Source organism: Neodiprion lecontei, chromosome 3, assembly GCF_021901455.1.
Source record: "Neodiprion lecontei isolate iyNeoLeco1 chromosome 3, iyNeoLeco1.1, whole genome shotgun sequence".
Classification (NCBI taxonomy): Eukaryota; Metazoa; Arthropoda; class Insecta; order Hymenoptera; family Diprionidae; genus Neodiprion; species Neodiprion lecontei.
In genome coordinates, this window is record NC_060262.1 from 32,202,589 (window position 1) to 32,219,884 (window position 17,296).

Below are 17,296 nucleotides of genomic sequence, written 5' to 3' on the forward strand. Positions count from 1 at the left end.
AACAATAACCACCTGGGCTTACCCTTGTGAACTTTTGGAAATGGCTCACCTCCTCCTCTCCTTGATAAACTAACAATAAAACTAATAAACATGCTGAGACTGGAGACATGCCATTCGAACGAGAAAAGGACAGGGTTTCAATTGATGCCAAATTAACGGGTCGTCTATTGGTTCCAGCAGCCGGTATCGTTGCGAGAAACGAGGACTGTCAATGGTTCGTTTGAAATACGTCGACCAATCGGCGTGGAGCGTAGCGACCGCCAACAGACGAAGCAACATGTCCGTTCTCCCGTGAACTGTCATACGACGTGCGAAGATGTTGATCGTGTAAAATTTGGTGATAACAAGCAATCAGAAATGATAATCGTACTGTTCCACGCTCTCTATTACTTCGGGAGATATGTTTATCGGAATTTTTATGCTCGTTACGGCGAAACCGGAGAAATCTCGGTCACAAATCAACTATTGAACGTGACTGAGGCGGATTATGATGTCCCACCTGAAGATGAACACGTTTTGGGAGATTTTAAAGTGAAATTCTTTCCTCCTGTATACGTCCAGAGATATAACGCTGTACATGATGTTCTAGCCAGCGCGCAATACCACAGGAAGATTCGAAAGGTATGATTATTTTTACTCTTGTCCGATGGTAAAACAACGTGTGACCTAGCCTAAGGACTTCACAACTAAGTCACTTGCTGGTCCAAAGTTTTTTTTCTTCTCACTACCAATTACGGAAATATAAACATCATTCTGAAGACTATCGTACTTTCTATCATGCTTGCTGCGATTATAGGGATCGCGTAATAGATAACTGCCGGTATGTAATTGTTTAGCGGTATCAAGCGACAACGATACCAAATAAATGTATGGCAAAAGTTAACCACAAATTGGGTCATTTGGTACTTATTATATTTATACGTTATCCGCTCACCATCATGAATCTAGTAAATACGTACTTTTACCATAATGGAGATACTTATAGACGTAATATTATGAAATCATCACAACATTACTCATAGCAATATGGTTAATTGCCCGCTGACCTTTGATAATCTGGCCACAAATTTCAGCATTAATAAACTTAGTTTCCAACTTTGGCTTTACTACTTCAAATATTACTACTCCATTATTTTCTGGTCTGTTCTAGGTGATAGACTTTGGCTGTGCTGAGCTCACTTTTGCAATACATTTGAAAAATACAGACGGTATACAGGAAATTATTTGTGTAGACGTGGATAGGCCATTGCTGGAAAAATTTCAGTCAAAGGTTGCACCTTTACATTATGATTATCTTGCTCCCAGAACTGAACCTCTTACAATCCATGTTTGCGAAGGTAGTGTCGCACACAACGATAACAAATTAGCAAACTCTGACGCTGTTATTTGTATCGAGCTGTAAGTTTTAAAGATACGCTTATTTTTCAAATCAGTTTGGTTGAAAAACTATTTCCAGACATACGTGGGGACATTACAATTACGTGTACTGTACATATTATCGAGGTCATTGTTAGTTTCATACTCTCTCATTCATATCCGTTAAAATAATTGATGTCTGCCGGTATAAGGTTTATTTGTAAATTTTGATCACGTGTGACTTGTCAGAATAGCAAAAATTAATACTGCATTACTTTTCTTCAGAATTGAACATTTGCATCCAGACGAATTGGAAGCATTTCCACACAATGTCTTTGGATTCATCAAACCCCAAGTAGCTATTGTAACAACGCCCAATGCCGATTTCAATGTTCTATTTAAGAAAATGAATGGCTTTCGACATCCCGACCACAAGTTCGAATGGACAAGAGCACAGTTTCAGGATTGGTACATTCAGATATTCATTGTGTGCATAGTATAAGTGTGCTTAAATTTTCTTGTGGAGAAAAATATGTAAACTTCAAAATATTTTATTTATTATTATCTCTGATCTCTTCCTACAAATTTGTAACACTTGTAGCACTGTCTGAAAAATATTCTTGTGGGTGGTGACTTCTTACCCACATATGTTATGTCTAATTTCCTTTCTTTTACAGGGCTAACAACGTCATCTTACTTTATCCTGACTATGAAGTAAGCTTTCACGGAATTGGCGCTGGCCCTCCGGGTACTGAAATGTTAGGATCATGTTCTCAGATGGCAGTATTTCACTGTCACACCAAATTACCACAAAGTGAGGAACTCGAGGGAGTTGATGGTTTATTAAAGACAGTTGTATTCCACGAATATCCGTACAGAACGGATAATCGTTCAGATGAGCAGAAAATACTAGACGATGCTGTTTACTATATACGTTTATTATCATCACGTCAGGAAGAGCTGGCAGAGGAAATCCCACTGGCGAAACTGATGTTTTCGGTTGAAAAATTTCACATATCAGTTGATGTACTTAGAAGTATACTGGAGGAGGCACAATGGGCGATTGTAGATAGAGAAGATGGACCTGTCGTTGTATTGCCTCCGCAATCTGGATTCTCAATAAACTCTGATTTGGATGTTGATGAGTTTCTAGATAACGACTATCGACACCACGACCATGAAAATGATTGGGATACTACGGAAGTAGGCACTCCCCCTGGTTATTATTTTGATAGTTACATGGAAACAAATACAGAAAATTATACAGAAGAAGGTGAAAATTGGGATGATGAAGTGCATAGTGATACTCGTGGGAGCAATTATAATCTGAACAGCAACAATCTGGAGCACTCTGAAATGCACGATACAGAAAATCCTGGGGACAGTTTAGACAATCAGCAGACTATGGAAGATTTGAATGATGAAGATCTATTATTAAACCCATCGCAAGACCAATTGAACATAACACCTGGTACATTTAGTGCTGAAACAGAGCTGTCGATTAATTTTGTTCCGATTGAATCAGATTCCACAAATATCGATTACTCTAACGATTCTGGTAACACGCTCAATTCGGCGCAACAAAACTTGTCTGTACCACTTCACGTGTCTACTTTATCACAGACATTACAGTGTCTAAACAATGACGGTGATCACTCCTTGACTGCAAAAAGGAACCATGATTTACCTCAAGAAGACTTAAAAAGCTCACAAAATGAAGGAAGTTATGTAGGAACATGCATGAAGGGTACTGAAAATTGCATAACAAATGAACAGGCTAACCTTTTTGTTCATCCTGGTTTGAATTCTTCGCAGCATATGGAGCATGAAAGTAAATGCAGTTCAGAATTACAAACGTGCTCCTATCTGGTCGAAATGGAAAATAATATTAAAAATATTGATTTACAAGTTGACACGTGTCTGCCATGTAATCAGGTGAAAAGAATACTGTCCACTAATCCTCCATCAAGATACGAAGAAACTGAAGCAAATACAGACACTGACTTTTATTCAGAGGCGAACAAAACATCTTCCATTTCAACTGAAGAGGCAACATTGTTGTTGTCATGTGAGAAAAGTGTGCTGATTGATAATGAACATTTATTATTAAATGAAAAGAGGTCTTTGGAAAATGAACAGGCTTTCAATAATGACAGAGAACATTCGAAAGTAAGCGTTGGTAGCACTGCAAAAAATTGCAATGAATCTACATCTTACAGTCACGATAACCATAATCTACAATGTTGCACAAGCATCGAGTGTTTACACACCAAAAATAAAGGCTCCTATGTAAGCATCTCTGATTTCTCTCCAGCTACAAGTGATAGTCGTAAACGTTTTTATGCTTCATATGATAATGTAGATTCTCATTCTCAAAAGTTACAAACTGATTTGCTTGACAATGAAATAGACAGATTTGAAGGGATGAAAAGCCAAGATAGCATGTCATTCAAAAGTATAAGTGACTGCAGTTTGGATCTTCAACCGAAATATACAAGTACACCTCAGATATTGGCAGATTCCTATCAAATGCAGATGACAGGCGATAATAAGGCACAAGAACTTTCAGAGCAAGCGAGCTTAGACGAGAACAAATGTGTACTGTTGCTCCAAAGTGCTCCACATATTGTGCAACAATTCCCTGTGGTTGAAGGTAAAGATTCTGAAAGTCTAGGTCATGAACCTATGATGGAGCAAATACTAGAAAAGTTGGAAGATCAATTTTCCGATCCGGAAAGGAATTTCTCGTGTACAAATATTCAACTCTACCAAAGTGACAGTTCCTCAAAAGATGATTCTAGCTTACAAAAAAAATCCTCATTCGAAGGTATCATTAACACATAATTAGGGCTAAATTAAATTTAAAGATTATTTGGGAAATGAATGATTAACATGTGATATTCTTACAGGTGAAAAGTTAATCAAGAATGACTCAATCTACTTAGAGTCAAGAACTGTTGAAGACATTTTTTCAAGTACGAGTCAACTTTCTTTGCAAAGCAATAGCGATATCAGTTTATCTGGAACTGCAAGTACTGCAAGTAGCAATGTAGATAGATGGTATGTGGCAGAAACAAACCCCATGTATCAACGAGATATTGTTGTACTAAAAGGTGGAAACGATACTGCAGACAATCCTAATGAAGAAGCAGCATCTGACAGTGACGCAACTGTGTATGGTGAAGGGAGAAGTGATGAAAGAGAAAACGATAAAGCAACAAGTCACACATCGAAAACAGCAGATCACTATTGTGAACTTACAACGAATGTTTCAGTGCAACACACCTTCAACGAACATATCGATGAAAATTTAGACAAAACAGTAAGCACATTTGGTACCGAAAGCGCTACATTGTCTTCCAGTGACTGGGTGTATAGTAAAACGAATGATAAATTTCTCTGTGAACTTTCGAAAAAAAGAAATTATACAGAAAATGTTGCTGATGATTATTCTGTAAAAATTCCAGAAGATGAAGATCATTTAAAAATGGAAAAAATCCGTTCGGATCCTTGTACAGAAGGTAGTACGCGTATACAATATCAGTTTGCGACGGTAAATCATCGCACATCTGCAATATTCATACCAGAGTGTACAGAAATCCAACCAGCCTGTAATACAGATCATGTTCCGTCAATAGCATTATCACATAGTAACTTGGCAAAGCAGACTGCAAATTTAGATGAATCATCTGTTGCTAATGCAAAAATGACTTCAGAAAATTTCTTGGACAATATATGTGATGTATCGAGTTCTAAAATGGCAGCTGACAGTTCTGTTAGGCGATCAGATCACAGGCTAGATATATCTGAGGTAACAAATACTTTGACTGATTCCACAAAGATCTTATCTGAAAAAGTTGAAGCGACTAAATGTAAATTAGAAGCTACCTTAGAATCACAAAGGAAACTGGCTACAAGTTCACCACTCATGTCTGCTGAAACAAAATTAGTTCACACAATTAAAAATGTGGAGTACGTTCAAGATATTGGTAGAAATTGTGACATTGACCAAAATAAAACGCAAATTCGCAATCAACAATCTCAGAACAGTGATCATGTGACAACAGTTCAGGCTACAACAGAACGGCTCGATTATGATAGAGATCTATCTTCACATTCATTTCAGGGCCACTCGAATTATTTGAATTCATTCGGGGTTTCAAGTGAGATAAAAAATAAAGAGCTACCACTTACTGATATTTTTAACACACATGCAAGTCAATCACAACCAGCGGTACTATCGAACATCAAATCAATTCCAAGTCACGAAACTGTAACTCTATACAATGTAGGAAAAGTTAAAAAGGAACAAAATCAATTACAATACGAGTCGGAGCCCTTGAGAGCCGCAGAATATACAGATGCAAAACCATTTTCACCAGAATCGTTGGACACACCGCCTAACAGTTGGTCTCCAGAAATAATGGATTCTGGTTACCCAAATTCGGCTTCTGCACATGACGTAACACCCGAGTGTGAGTTATCAAGCATTGCAAATGACAGAATATCAGATTCAGATTCAGCCAGTGTCGGAGAAGTTCCTGTACCAGGATTTTACGAGTTCGTCGAAGTTGAAAATGGTGACTTGGCAAATAACAACAGAGACGATGAGGGAAATAATGTAATTGCATTTGAGGCAAATGATAACCTAGATGATCTACAACCACTAATTGATGTACTTGAAAATGACATGGAGAATGAAAACGATATTTATGTACTCCAAAATGGATTTCCGATGTGGCTGTTGAGGATACTAGAGATGGCTAATCCAATAGATCTCGAAAATATTGGGGGTGCACATGCACAATTGTATCCAGCTCTTCAAGAACAAGCGGGTGAGATTTCTTAACCTTGTACATGATTATCCTTCAGATCAAATATTTTAATGGCACAATGGTCTCTTCCATTTATTTCAAATCCATGAACTCCATATTTTGATCCAAAGAGCAATGTGCAGAGTGTAGATAAATCTATTTTGCTGTAGGCGGAGATGCTGCAAATGTAAATGCAGAAAACGATGAGGGTTTTGATAGCAGCTCGTTAGAAGATGATAGCGACATTGAGGATGACGACGCTGATGATGCCACTTCTGTTTCGAGCGACGAAACTGAGGATCATAGTGGTGTGAATCCGAGAAGGGATTGGAGAGCAGGTGGTGATCCATGATTACTAAAATGAATGAAGAGTTGTGCTGGCATGGTAAGTTGATTTGAAAAAGATTCTTACAACCGTTTTACCTATATACCAATATTCAAGTCACATACTTTTCAGAAAATTTGAAGATGGGTGAGTAATTGATATTTAAATTAGCGAGTTTAGAGATGTTGTTCTGCAAACTGATTATTGAAGAGTGATTTTACGTTCCACGACTTTTTTCAAGTGCCAACTAAAAAACATTTAAAATTGCAAAATGTTTTGAGATATTTTGTGATGGTTTGTGCGTATTGCCAGTTCAACAAATTCTGTGCAAACGAGACCTTAATCTTGATATGTAGAAATGAAGAATATGTATGCATATTATAATATTTTTACTACCTTGGTGATACATTGGATTGAACTGAAGGATGGCACAAATAACTTTTGAACAATACAATCAATCATATTCACAGTCAGTTGAAGTGCAAAAAATATTCCAAAGAAATCTTTGTATTCTTTTCGAGTATTTAAGATAGCAATTTCTGGCACCGCAAGTCAGAAATCTGATCCACATGACCTCGAGTTATTTTGGAAAACTGCCGAAAATCATTATCATTGGTTATATCATTCCCAACATTTGTTGGATATTTGAAATGCAAGAACTAGATTCGACTTTGTTGATGTTTTTGTTTTACGTCATTAAGATATATTAAAATTAACAAAGGTATTGTGCTCAGACATGATTAAGATCGAATAAATGTCCAGAATGGTGAAAATATCTATAGAGCTTACAATGTGCTTTAGCGTCGCCATATAAAAAGGAGACAGTACAAGAATTTTATGTACAAAACTATATAATCATCTAATGTGTAATGTAATTGTTTAGGGCCAGTAACTAAATCAAAACTAAACCAACTAAATTTAAAATCTTTAAAAATATTAACGTCATTTATAATTGGCTCCTTTTTACATAGAAAGATAAGTTTTACACGTATTTACCAATACCTTCTGACCTCTAACAATTAATAACACATACATGTTGCATCTGCATATAAGTATGTTATTGAGCTTTGTATTTCTATACTTGTACATAAATATCAAAGCTTGTATTGTTTGAAAAATATACAGCTATTTAGAACTAATATTTTTTTTCTAAATCAAATAATCTGTGATTCTTGAATTTTTATTGTGGTTTCCAACAAGTGCAGATTTTTGGGAATGTAAATTATCAATAATAAAAGTGAGAAATTCCCTTGCTGTATATTATACGGCAGCTTCCAATATTGTTAAATTTATTTGAATGTAGAAAAAATTCGTTTGTCAGTACTTCGATAATCTATCTAAAGTATATTATGTCTTTTCACATAAAGGTACTAAATGTTGAAGCTTTAAATTCATTGTTACGTTTTTGATGCATTCAATTTTTTTCTTATGCAACAGGAATAACAATATGTTATATTTTCTGCAAAGTTTAAAATGAATGATATCCATCAAATCAATTTATTGTTAATTAAAACTGTTTGTATTGATTAAACTTTTATAATAAGTCTGTGTGGCTCTCGATCATCACTGTATCATCACGCTTTATGATAGTATTAGATAAAAGCGTAATACAAATTGGTATAATCTGTTATCTATTAGCTTTTCATCATAATACTCTCAGATTTGAATGATAGAGCTGAATAGGGTAAATCTTGTCAAATGGTAATTTTTAGAAGTTGTCATGTATAAAATATTCTAAGACTGAATTCGCATATCATGGTATATTGCTTGAATGATATGAAGACTTTGGACAAAAAATAAAAGATTAAAATGAATCTTGTAAATATATTCATTTTTAATTCCAACAATGAAACTTAAATACATATCAAGAGATATTAGGTTTATAATATTAAAATGAGCAAACCGGTGATCTTTGAAAAAAAAAGATCAATAATGGTAAAATTGCAGTATCTGATAATTGATAGAAAGTGCATTAATTACTCAACTTTTTGTAGCAAAAATCTCCATAATATCAAATATTTCTAGTGGGTTAGTGAATCAGTGCAGTATGTTACGTATTGTATCACTCGAGCGATGAAACTGGCTTGAATCGAAAGTGTCAAAATATTTATCTACATAAATTGACGACCAAGCAAATAATAATTACCTATACTTTTATCTTCATGAAATTAAAATAGGTCGAACTAAGGTATGTAAATAATTGAGCTATTTTATTCAGTCGCATTGTTTATTTCAATAGCGGTGGAATAAAATTACAAGGTGTACAAGGTAACATGTATCAATATAATCACCGTAACTTTTATATGATCAGTTGATTGCTTATTATATTAATATATACAGTTATTGTGTGATCTAACTGGTTTTACTAAATCATAACATTAATACTATCAGTGTAACCCAAAGTCACTTGCATAATAAGCTTTCATATATCGTTCTCCTTTACTCATCATTGTTTTGTTTTCTTGTTACAAATTTTTTGGAATACTTTGATGTTGTAGATATAAAAACGCAAGTGACAGTGAGCTAATTCCAAATGAAATTTATAATCATGTGTCTGCTTGTATCTGCGGTACGTGGTTATATTCAATGGAGTTCCTATTTATTGGGACTACTAGTGTTTTGTGATCATTACGAAAAGCTCTGAAAACAATAATTACAGTTTTGAACTTAGATTCGACTGATTTTCTAGCCTTCCAATCAGGCAACTTTACCTGTTAAACCTCATCTTTATTACTCCAATGACATGTAAGTACACAAAAGTCATAGCCGGTTAAGAATGGAGGATGCATCAGCCCCCGACCGGAATTTCACTCAAAATTGGTCTGAAGTTTTTTCATACTGAAACTCTAATCTGTACCAAATATTAGAGCCAGTCTGATATTATAACGCGGATAATCAAGAAAAACGTGTTTTCTCAATTTTTGTTCGTATTCCTTTTTCCAAGCAACCGAACCTAATGAAAAACCTGTATCACATTAGAACTCAAAGTTGAAAGAGCAGAATACAAATTCAAACACCACTTTTTTCTTAATAACTTGTATCATAGATGCGGGTGCAACCTCATATTTAGCATGAATTAGTGTTTCATAAAAGAATTGCAGACTAATTTTGAATGAAATCCCCGGCGAGGGCCTAACGGGCATTCTTGGCCGGCTATGTCCGTTCATATCGCTTTCAGTTCGAATAAAGTCAATTTTTTATTGTTCATAATAACTTTATAGAAATGTCGTGTATTTGTTTCAATGTATAATCATATTTTTCTAGGAAATGCATCGGTCATAACAAAAATGATCTTACTCGTGGATAAACAATGATAAGGTAACTAACTCTACTCTATTCAAATACACTAATCATTTTTGAAAAAAAGTATAGTATCCAGGAAAAGTGTAAGAAATGCTGAGGCAACATATCTCATTATGACTTTGTGATATATTAACACACACGCTCCATAAAAAAGCTCTCTTAGAAAACATATATGCATATCGTCAATCGTCGATGATTGAATATTACGAAACATATTTACGATTACATTTCAAGAAATAATCTCAAAGAATTGGACTTTCGTTATTCTTTATACGCATATCCAAAATTTGAAACCTGATTCCCAATATGGCCTCAGAATGATACATTCATTTTTACCAAAGGAATGGTGAAAGTGTATCTTTGAAAATGTTGACTGCCAATGAAGAACACCTGCCCATTCGTATATTTTCCCAGTTGATGCAGTTCAGTATGTTTAAACTAGTTTTTATAAAACACGTATAATCGTACTTTCTAATGTCTTGGATGTTTTCTATGTATTACGTTTTTATTATATTAATTTTCAACTGTGCAAAATTGTTGATTTAATATCAAATGAGTAATTACAGTTACTTACTAATGAATTAACAATTTACTATGGCAACTACAAAACAAATTTACCCAAATAATATTCATAATATAGGATATTCTACTGGTATAATAGCGCTTAATAAAAAAAAAATTATTAATTTCATTATTGTAATAAATTTCTTTAGTAATAATGTCTTTATGTGAATTTATGTAACGTACTACGGAATCCTGCATGTATAATTATGTTCTACATGTGTTTAGCTTATCATTTAACTATATGAACATGCACTTCATATACAGATCTTTGTTATGTGCACTGCACAGCATTTTTTTTTTTTTGTTTTGTGGACTTCAATCTGATTTTAGTTATATGCTGAAATTAAATCACGAAGTAAATCTTCACTTACTATCCTCATTTTGCTAATATATTTTGAGTCGATACAGATTCATAATCGCACATCTCCTGATACATTTCAGACTCACCAATTCAGACAACTTCCTTCAGATTATCACGGCTCTGAGAATGTATTGTATGTCTTACATCTCCACCAGGAGCACTATCACGTCTCAAAATACCTGGACCAACCACGTCCCGTTTACTAGCAGCTTCTTTTATACTAGACAAAGTTTTACTGAGCCATGGCCAGCTATTCCTCGCAGCTTGGAGCTCGGAAGCAGTGGCATGGAGTTGATGTGTTAGATCCTGTGTAAAAATAAATACCCTTAAAAACCTGTACGGCTGTGACGCATGTCTAATATATAACTGTTAATTGTGACACATCGATATTAGGGGAAAAAAGGAAAAACAAGGTGTCTTACGAACCTGGTTTCTGCATTCAGCCTCTACATGAGCCAATTTAGTTTGTGCTAATTCCAACTCTAACTCCCTAACTCGTTCCTGAGCTCTATGCAGTACTGAATCGATTCTGTTTTCCATATTCTGCGTCGAATCAGGCAGTGCTTTGGGAGATTGCACGATGCTACTTCTACACTGCTCACAGTTAGAAACTTTCGACTGTAACAATGTATTCGTTTTAATACTCTCAAATAAATCTTCGAACTTCATTGGATTGAAGAATTTCATACATTGCTGTAACTCAGTGTAGCATTAGGTTAAACACTTTCAAGAAATCATTTTATTGCATAATGCTTTGTTTACTTACACGTAAATCATTCAGTGCACTTTTGGCCACATTGTGGTCATCTTCCAATCTTTGACAAATCTGAAGTGAAATGAAAATATGAATATCTTATGCGTAACGTGTCGTAAGCAGGAATATTAAAACAGAATCATCGTATAACATGAAAATTTTCCATGTCGATTCAGTTGCTCGCATTCGTAATTGTGAAAAAAGTTCCAAATTAGTATTCCTACATGTGATTTACCTGTTTGTATTCAGCGATGATCACACTACTCCGCCGATTTTCTGTGCAAGCCTTAGCTACTTCTCTCTGTAGCATTTCCTTTACCTGTGCAAGTTCAGCTTCAAGTCGTAGCTTCTCTTCTTCACCTCTCGCCACAGCTCCACGTAACTGTTCAACTTCATTACTGTATTCGTCAGCATTTTCTTGCGCCTCTGTACGAAATATTGGCATTATTATATCTTTGTAGTCAGCAGTTTATTCACTGTTCTATCAAAATTCTTGTCAATATTCCTTTTGTACTTTAGAAACTAGGAATATGTTGATATTATTTGTGACATAAATGCTGACAAGTCTTGGTTCGTTACTATACTGGTATTATCTTCGTTGTTTCCTAAACAGCACCTCTCAACCACATCCTATGTAAGTCAAATGACATAAAAAACTTGGTGCTCAACAACCGGCTAGTCAAAAGTGAAAAAATTCACTGCTGTTTTACCATTTATGTACTGTGCTATAATGTGAAATCAAGTTATTCATGTAGCTAAAAATAACCACAAGGTAATGTGGTCAGTTAACAGATAACATTCTATCTAGCTTGAATTACAGATTTATCATTATACTTGTGTTACTAAAATACAAATGAATACGGACAGGGTGATTGAAAATATTTGTTTCTCCTTAAAAATGCATTACGTCGATACTCGTAATATTATTATGGATCGTAAATGATTTTAAGACGCTCAAAATTATTATGTCACGATAGAATAATATAAATCATATTTGAAATATATCATAATTACTATTATTTGCAAATCTTCTGCTCCAATTTGTCATTACTTGAAATTATCAAAGACTTGACTACTACCTGCACTCTACGTGTTTAAATCATTCCACACGAATGATACACTTTGACTGATGTTAATCTTAAATCGGTATTTTGTTTGTCTCAAATGCATGTTTATTCTTATACGAAACATAACGCTGTGGACTACTTTCAAATATTAACAGCGCAGTGGAAAAACATATCTTTAAGTCATAGTATGTGTTCATAGAGTAGTGGAAATTTTACAAATATTAATATTTTCACTCCAACATAATGTGTGTGTTATATACTACCAACAAGAAAAATGTATCGAATGCTACAAGTTGTGAAACTCCGTCAAGTTTGCTTGTGATACATAAAACGTTTGAAGTTATTTAAAAAATCTTTAGTATAATCGATCTCTGCCAATTGCTCGTATAGCATAGGTACAATGACCACAAGAAACGTAATAAATCATTTTACGAAAGCTTGACATTCAAATATTTTATTAGATTCAATTTTATTACGCCTCAGTGCAAGTGATACATAAAATATATAGCTATGCAACACCCGGCTTTTCATGCAAAGTGATCTTGGTTCTGCTCTGTCCAGTAATGAGAAGACTAAACTCTGGGTTTGTTATTGATGTTTGCTTATCCATGTCAGCAAAATAATATGTATAAAGTGCAAGATATGCAATTGTCTTTACTATTTATAAATAAAGAGAATTGGCGTTCGCGATGAAAAAAATGATATCATCAAGTTTGAATACAAAATTTGTATCAAAAGGTCAGAAACTGTATTATGTTCGTCTCTAAGGTACTGTTATATAAGAATGGTTCATGAAATATGAAACAGCTTCTCTTCATGAAATCATGACGGTGCACACACTTGAAAATTTCTAGTAGCTACACAAATATGGAGTTGCGATACTCTAGATTCGATTTATATCTAAGTCTCCTATTTAAACCAAAATCAAGTTAAATTCTAAGATAATTACCAAAATGTGTTTTATAGAAAATACTAAAGTAGAAACAACCCTTGCTGCAAATAACATGCCTATGTTTCTCCGTTCTTAGAGTCACCAGAGATCTAATGTATATAAATACCGCATTCACTATGTAGTTGAGAAACATAACTAACTGATGTAACTTGATCGCTTGTGTTCGCTATGGCTTATCAGCGTACATGCACCTTTAACGATCACCTGGCTCTTGATTACTACGTATTGTATGTAGGCAATGACGTTAATTTTTATCATGTATGTATAAAGCGTTTCGTATTCATGACTCAATACTAATGCTTTGACATTACAATTTTTATAATTCAGACTTGGAGTATTGCATTGTTCGTGACAACAGTGAAGTAGACTCTACCTAAATATTTTTCTGGGGCCAAACGACTCAAACAAGAAGAAGTGATTATAACTTATTACCCACGATTATTTGCATACCTATACCTGACAACTGTGTAGGAGCATCCATTCTACAGAAATCAGTTCTACAGAGAAAATGCTGTACAGAATATGGTCTGCAGACGCATATCTACAGAAATATTTCTCTACAGAATATTTTCATACAGAAAAGAATTCAAGATTGACATCAGAAATCCTGCATTAGTTATTCTACACAAGAACTATTCTACAGAACCGTTTTCTAATTTCACACATCCAACACAATACCCGTTAGACACAACCCGCACATAAATACAATACAAATAATTTAAATTAAATTAGTTTAAATTAAATCAAATTAAATCAAAGTGTACGAGATTGACGATTAAATGCATGACTTTGACGATTCGATGATTGCTCTGAATGTGGGTTGTGTCAAACAAAATCTGCAGAAAAATAATGTGAAGAAAAATTTCTGTACATAAATATTCTGTGGAAAAGTATTCCGTAGAACAATTCTCTTGTAGAATAATTCATGCAGGATTATTCCTGATGTGAATCTCGAGGTTCCCTCTGTAGATAAACATTTCTGCAGAAACGAGTCTGTAGAACATGTTTTGTAGACCGTTTATTCCGTCGAACTGATTTCTGTAGAATCAAACCACATTTAAAACTGTATCTCTAAAAGTGGTAGCACTATTTGGATGAGATCTTTGAGTAAATAATGATAAGTACATGAGCTTAATCAAAATGAGATCTCTGGGCCTTTTGCATGAACTGCTTGACATGTAGTCTTTAAGATGAAATATGTAAGCGTGCACTCGATATTTTAATCTCAAAACCTTAATCATGGGTTTAAATATCTTGTAAACTGATCTAAGATTTTTTTTTTTGTACTTTTTGAGGAATTAAAAACAAGATTTCATCAATTTCATATTAAAGTGAAAAATATATTTTGAAAAATTTATTGACGTTTAAATTAAGGGAAAGTGTCAACTCATAACATCGCTCTACAAAATAAAAAATTTCTTGTATTCTGGTGTTTGAGAACGTAGAATTTATGAATATAATTATGATTGTATTAGATTGGCTCTAGTTTTTATGTTATTGTAGTATTGTATTCGAGATGACTCAATATTTATGAGCGAGTATCTCTTAATCGGTTAGTTAGGAAATTTCTATCTCAGTACTTTTTTGTAGAGCGTGGAATTTCGTATAAGAATCCATATTGAGATAGTTTACAAATTCAGCTGTTTACAAGACAAAAAATATTCAAACATATTTCAATTTTTTTTACATGTTATTTTGATGGAAAATGGAAACAATCGATATTAAGAGCTCATATCTGGCTGAGATATTCTATTTGATATGTTCCACCGACATTTTGATGCGCATATGAAATAAATATTTTTTTTAAACACCCTAATAGCCCCCCTTCTGACTAAACTCGTGGTGCCGCCGTCTTCATGGTCGGAACAACAAAGTATCATATTTTCTGTATTTTTCCCACTTTTGTCTGAATAAAGTAAGTATAACTAAAGCTATTGAGTGTAACTAAATACAGATATTAAGTGTAACTACAGCTATTGATAGTATTTTTTTGATAAAGTTTAGATATTTAGAAAAAAAGTCAAATTTTTCACCTATAAATTGCTTTTCTTAATCACATATGAAAATGTCAATAAAGTAAAAAGCTAGAGCCAATTTAGAAAAATAACGCATATTCCCAGAGTCATTGATATCAAATCTTTCAAAGACCACTCAAATATCAAGGACAAAAAAACCACTGTTGACCAGTCTTATTGATTCAGTACCAACATTGCCTAAAATAATATGGACTTCTGTTAGTATGGTCAGAATATTTCATAAAATGTATATTCGCTCCAGAAATCACACGAAAAGTACAGTAGAACCTTGATTACCCTGACCTCAATTTTCTGAATCGTCTGTTATCCAAACAACTTGCTTCATCTGAATGTTTTATATCTATTACTTGAATAAATCACAGAAAGATAAAGTAAATAATTGAGGTTCTACCGTAATTCATTCATTTTCAACAATAAACTTCACAACAATTTTTCGTATGAATTGTGGATAACCATTTCGACGGTTGAATGACAGAACATGACATTAGTATATTAAACGTTAACAAAATCAAACTCCATTCCCAAAATGCACCATGCGTGTTCAAAATGCTGAAACAAGCAACAAAATAAAAATTAAAAAAAATATTTGTAGGGATGGGATTGAAGGAATAATTTATAGAACTAAATAAGTATGTTTCGTACTAACGAGGCTATTTATTTTCAACAAATAGTAATAAATAATATAAACAAAGGGAAACACAACTTTTTTCAGATAAAGTGGCTGTGTCCAATTGACAGAAAGGTAATATATAAGACATCCCGTATGATTGCTAAATATAAAAGCAAGTTGATTTTTTTAATGATCAATGTCTTATAATTAGATGAAATGCAAGAAAAAAAAGCCATCCGCCCTAATTTCCCGATTTCGTAAATATTCATAACTATTCAGCATTTTAAATAACTAAGCTACATATGTAATATCACTTTTTGCATATACTTATTGCTTAGTAAAAAGTACCTAAATTTTTGTTCGTTTTCGAAGAGAGAAATATACACATACTCTCCGAGTCGATTTCAGTGAATACCTGATACACAAATTTTATCCCACATAACATGAAATATGTAAGTATAAAAGTAAGAAAAATTAAAAAAAAAGTTATTTCTTTGGGATCCTCAAATGTGTGATATCCTCAGTAGTTCGGAAGTGTCAGCTCTAGAAAATCTCTGATTAAAAAAATTAGACAACTGACTTCCATACTTTTCAATTTTGTCTATTGGCATTTTAACGAAATCCCCTGCTTTTGCTACATCTGCAAACCACAAGGAATCGCTGGCACGTGAGACAGGGTTTCGTTCTGGAATATAATTTGCTGTCTAAATCGATTGTTAGTTTTCGACTAAATTGTTTAATATATTGTGCAAGATTTTGAATCCACCACCTGTATTTCAGATTAGGAGATGGAAAGCTAATAGAATTCATTTGACATGCTTGATAATTTAGAGATCGAAGATTCCAAACTACACACCTGGTACTTAAATATCACACATGAATACATAAAAGACTATATTTAAATTATCACTATTTCTTATATAATTAATGGTCTTTGGGTATTTTACTGTGGACTAGGACATTGAATACCAGGACATCATACACAAGCAGTTAGCCCTAGGTCATGCATGCTTTACAATCTATTTACCTACTTACGAGACTAGCTTGGTCATTTATTATTGTGCCAATTATCAAGTACGTTTTTGAAATTCACCCGCTACAACGCATATTATTCCCAATGTGTACAATATTCTTTCATTTCCATTGCTCTACCG

The 17,296-nt window shown here is 33.8% G+C and overlaps 2 protein-coding genes across 11 annotated transcripts in view; one reads left to right on the forward strand and one right to left on the reverse strand.

Annotated features, from left to right (window-relative positions):
- The first annotated feature begins 285 nt into the window (after window positions 1-285).
- Window positions 286-9,845, forward strand: LOC107224067. 2 transcript variants are annotated; one of them, XM_046735352.1, is made up of 7 exons: window positions 286-621; window positions 1,151-1,398; window positions 1,642-1,824; window positions 2,034-4,183; window positions 4,266-6,191; window positions 6,341-6,555; window positions 6,628-9,845. In XM_046735352.1, the coding sequence occupies exons 1-6, from the start codon at window positions 358-360 to the stop codon at window positions 6,520-6,522; spliced, it is 4,953 nt and encodes a 1,650-aa protein (XP_046591308.1). In that variant the 5' UTR covers window positions 286-357; the 3' UTR covers window positions 6,523-6,555; window positions 6,628-9,845. The 2 variants fall into 2 exon arrangements, with proteins under 2 accessions (XP_046591308.1, XP_046591309.1); XM_046735353.1 differs by lacking the exon at window positions 1,151-1,398 and having other exon boundaries at window positions 514-621.
- Window positions 9,846-10,588: 743 nt separating this feature from the next.
- LOC107224174 (rab GTPase-activating protein 1) overlaps window positions 10,589-17,296 on the reverse strand; it is a 39,521-nt gene continuing 32,813 nt past the window's right edge. For 7 of the 9 annotated variants that reach the window (XM_046735357.1, XM_046735356.1, XM_046735359.1 and 4 more), the window contains 4 exons: window positions 11,713-11,903; window positions 11,490-11,549; window positions 11,150-11,341; window positions 10,589-11,029 (listed from right to left, as the gene is read on the reverse strand). In XM_046735357.1, the coding sequence (XP_046591313.1) occupies window positions 10,814-11,029; window positions 11,150-11,341; window positions 11,490-11,549; window positions 11,713-11,903 (659 nt within the window). In that variant the 3' untranslated portion in view covers window positions 10,589-10,813. Of the gene's footprint in view, window positions 11,030-11,149; window positions 11,342-11,489; window positions 11,550-11,712; window positions 11,904-14,079; window positions 16,828-17,296 lie in introns of those variants that run through there. The other 2 variants (XM_046735354.1, XM_046735360.1) reach the window with 2 other exon arrangements.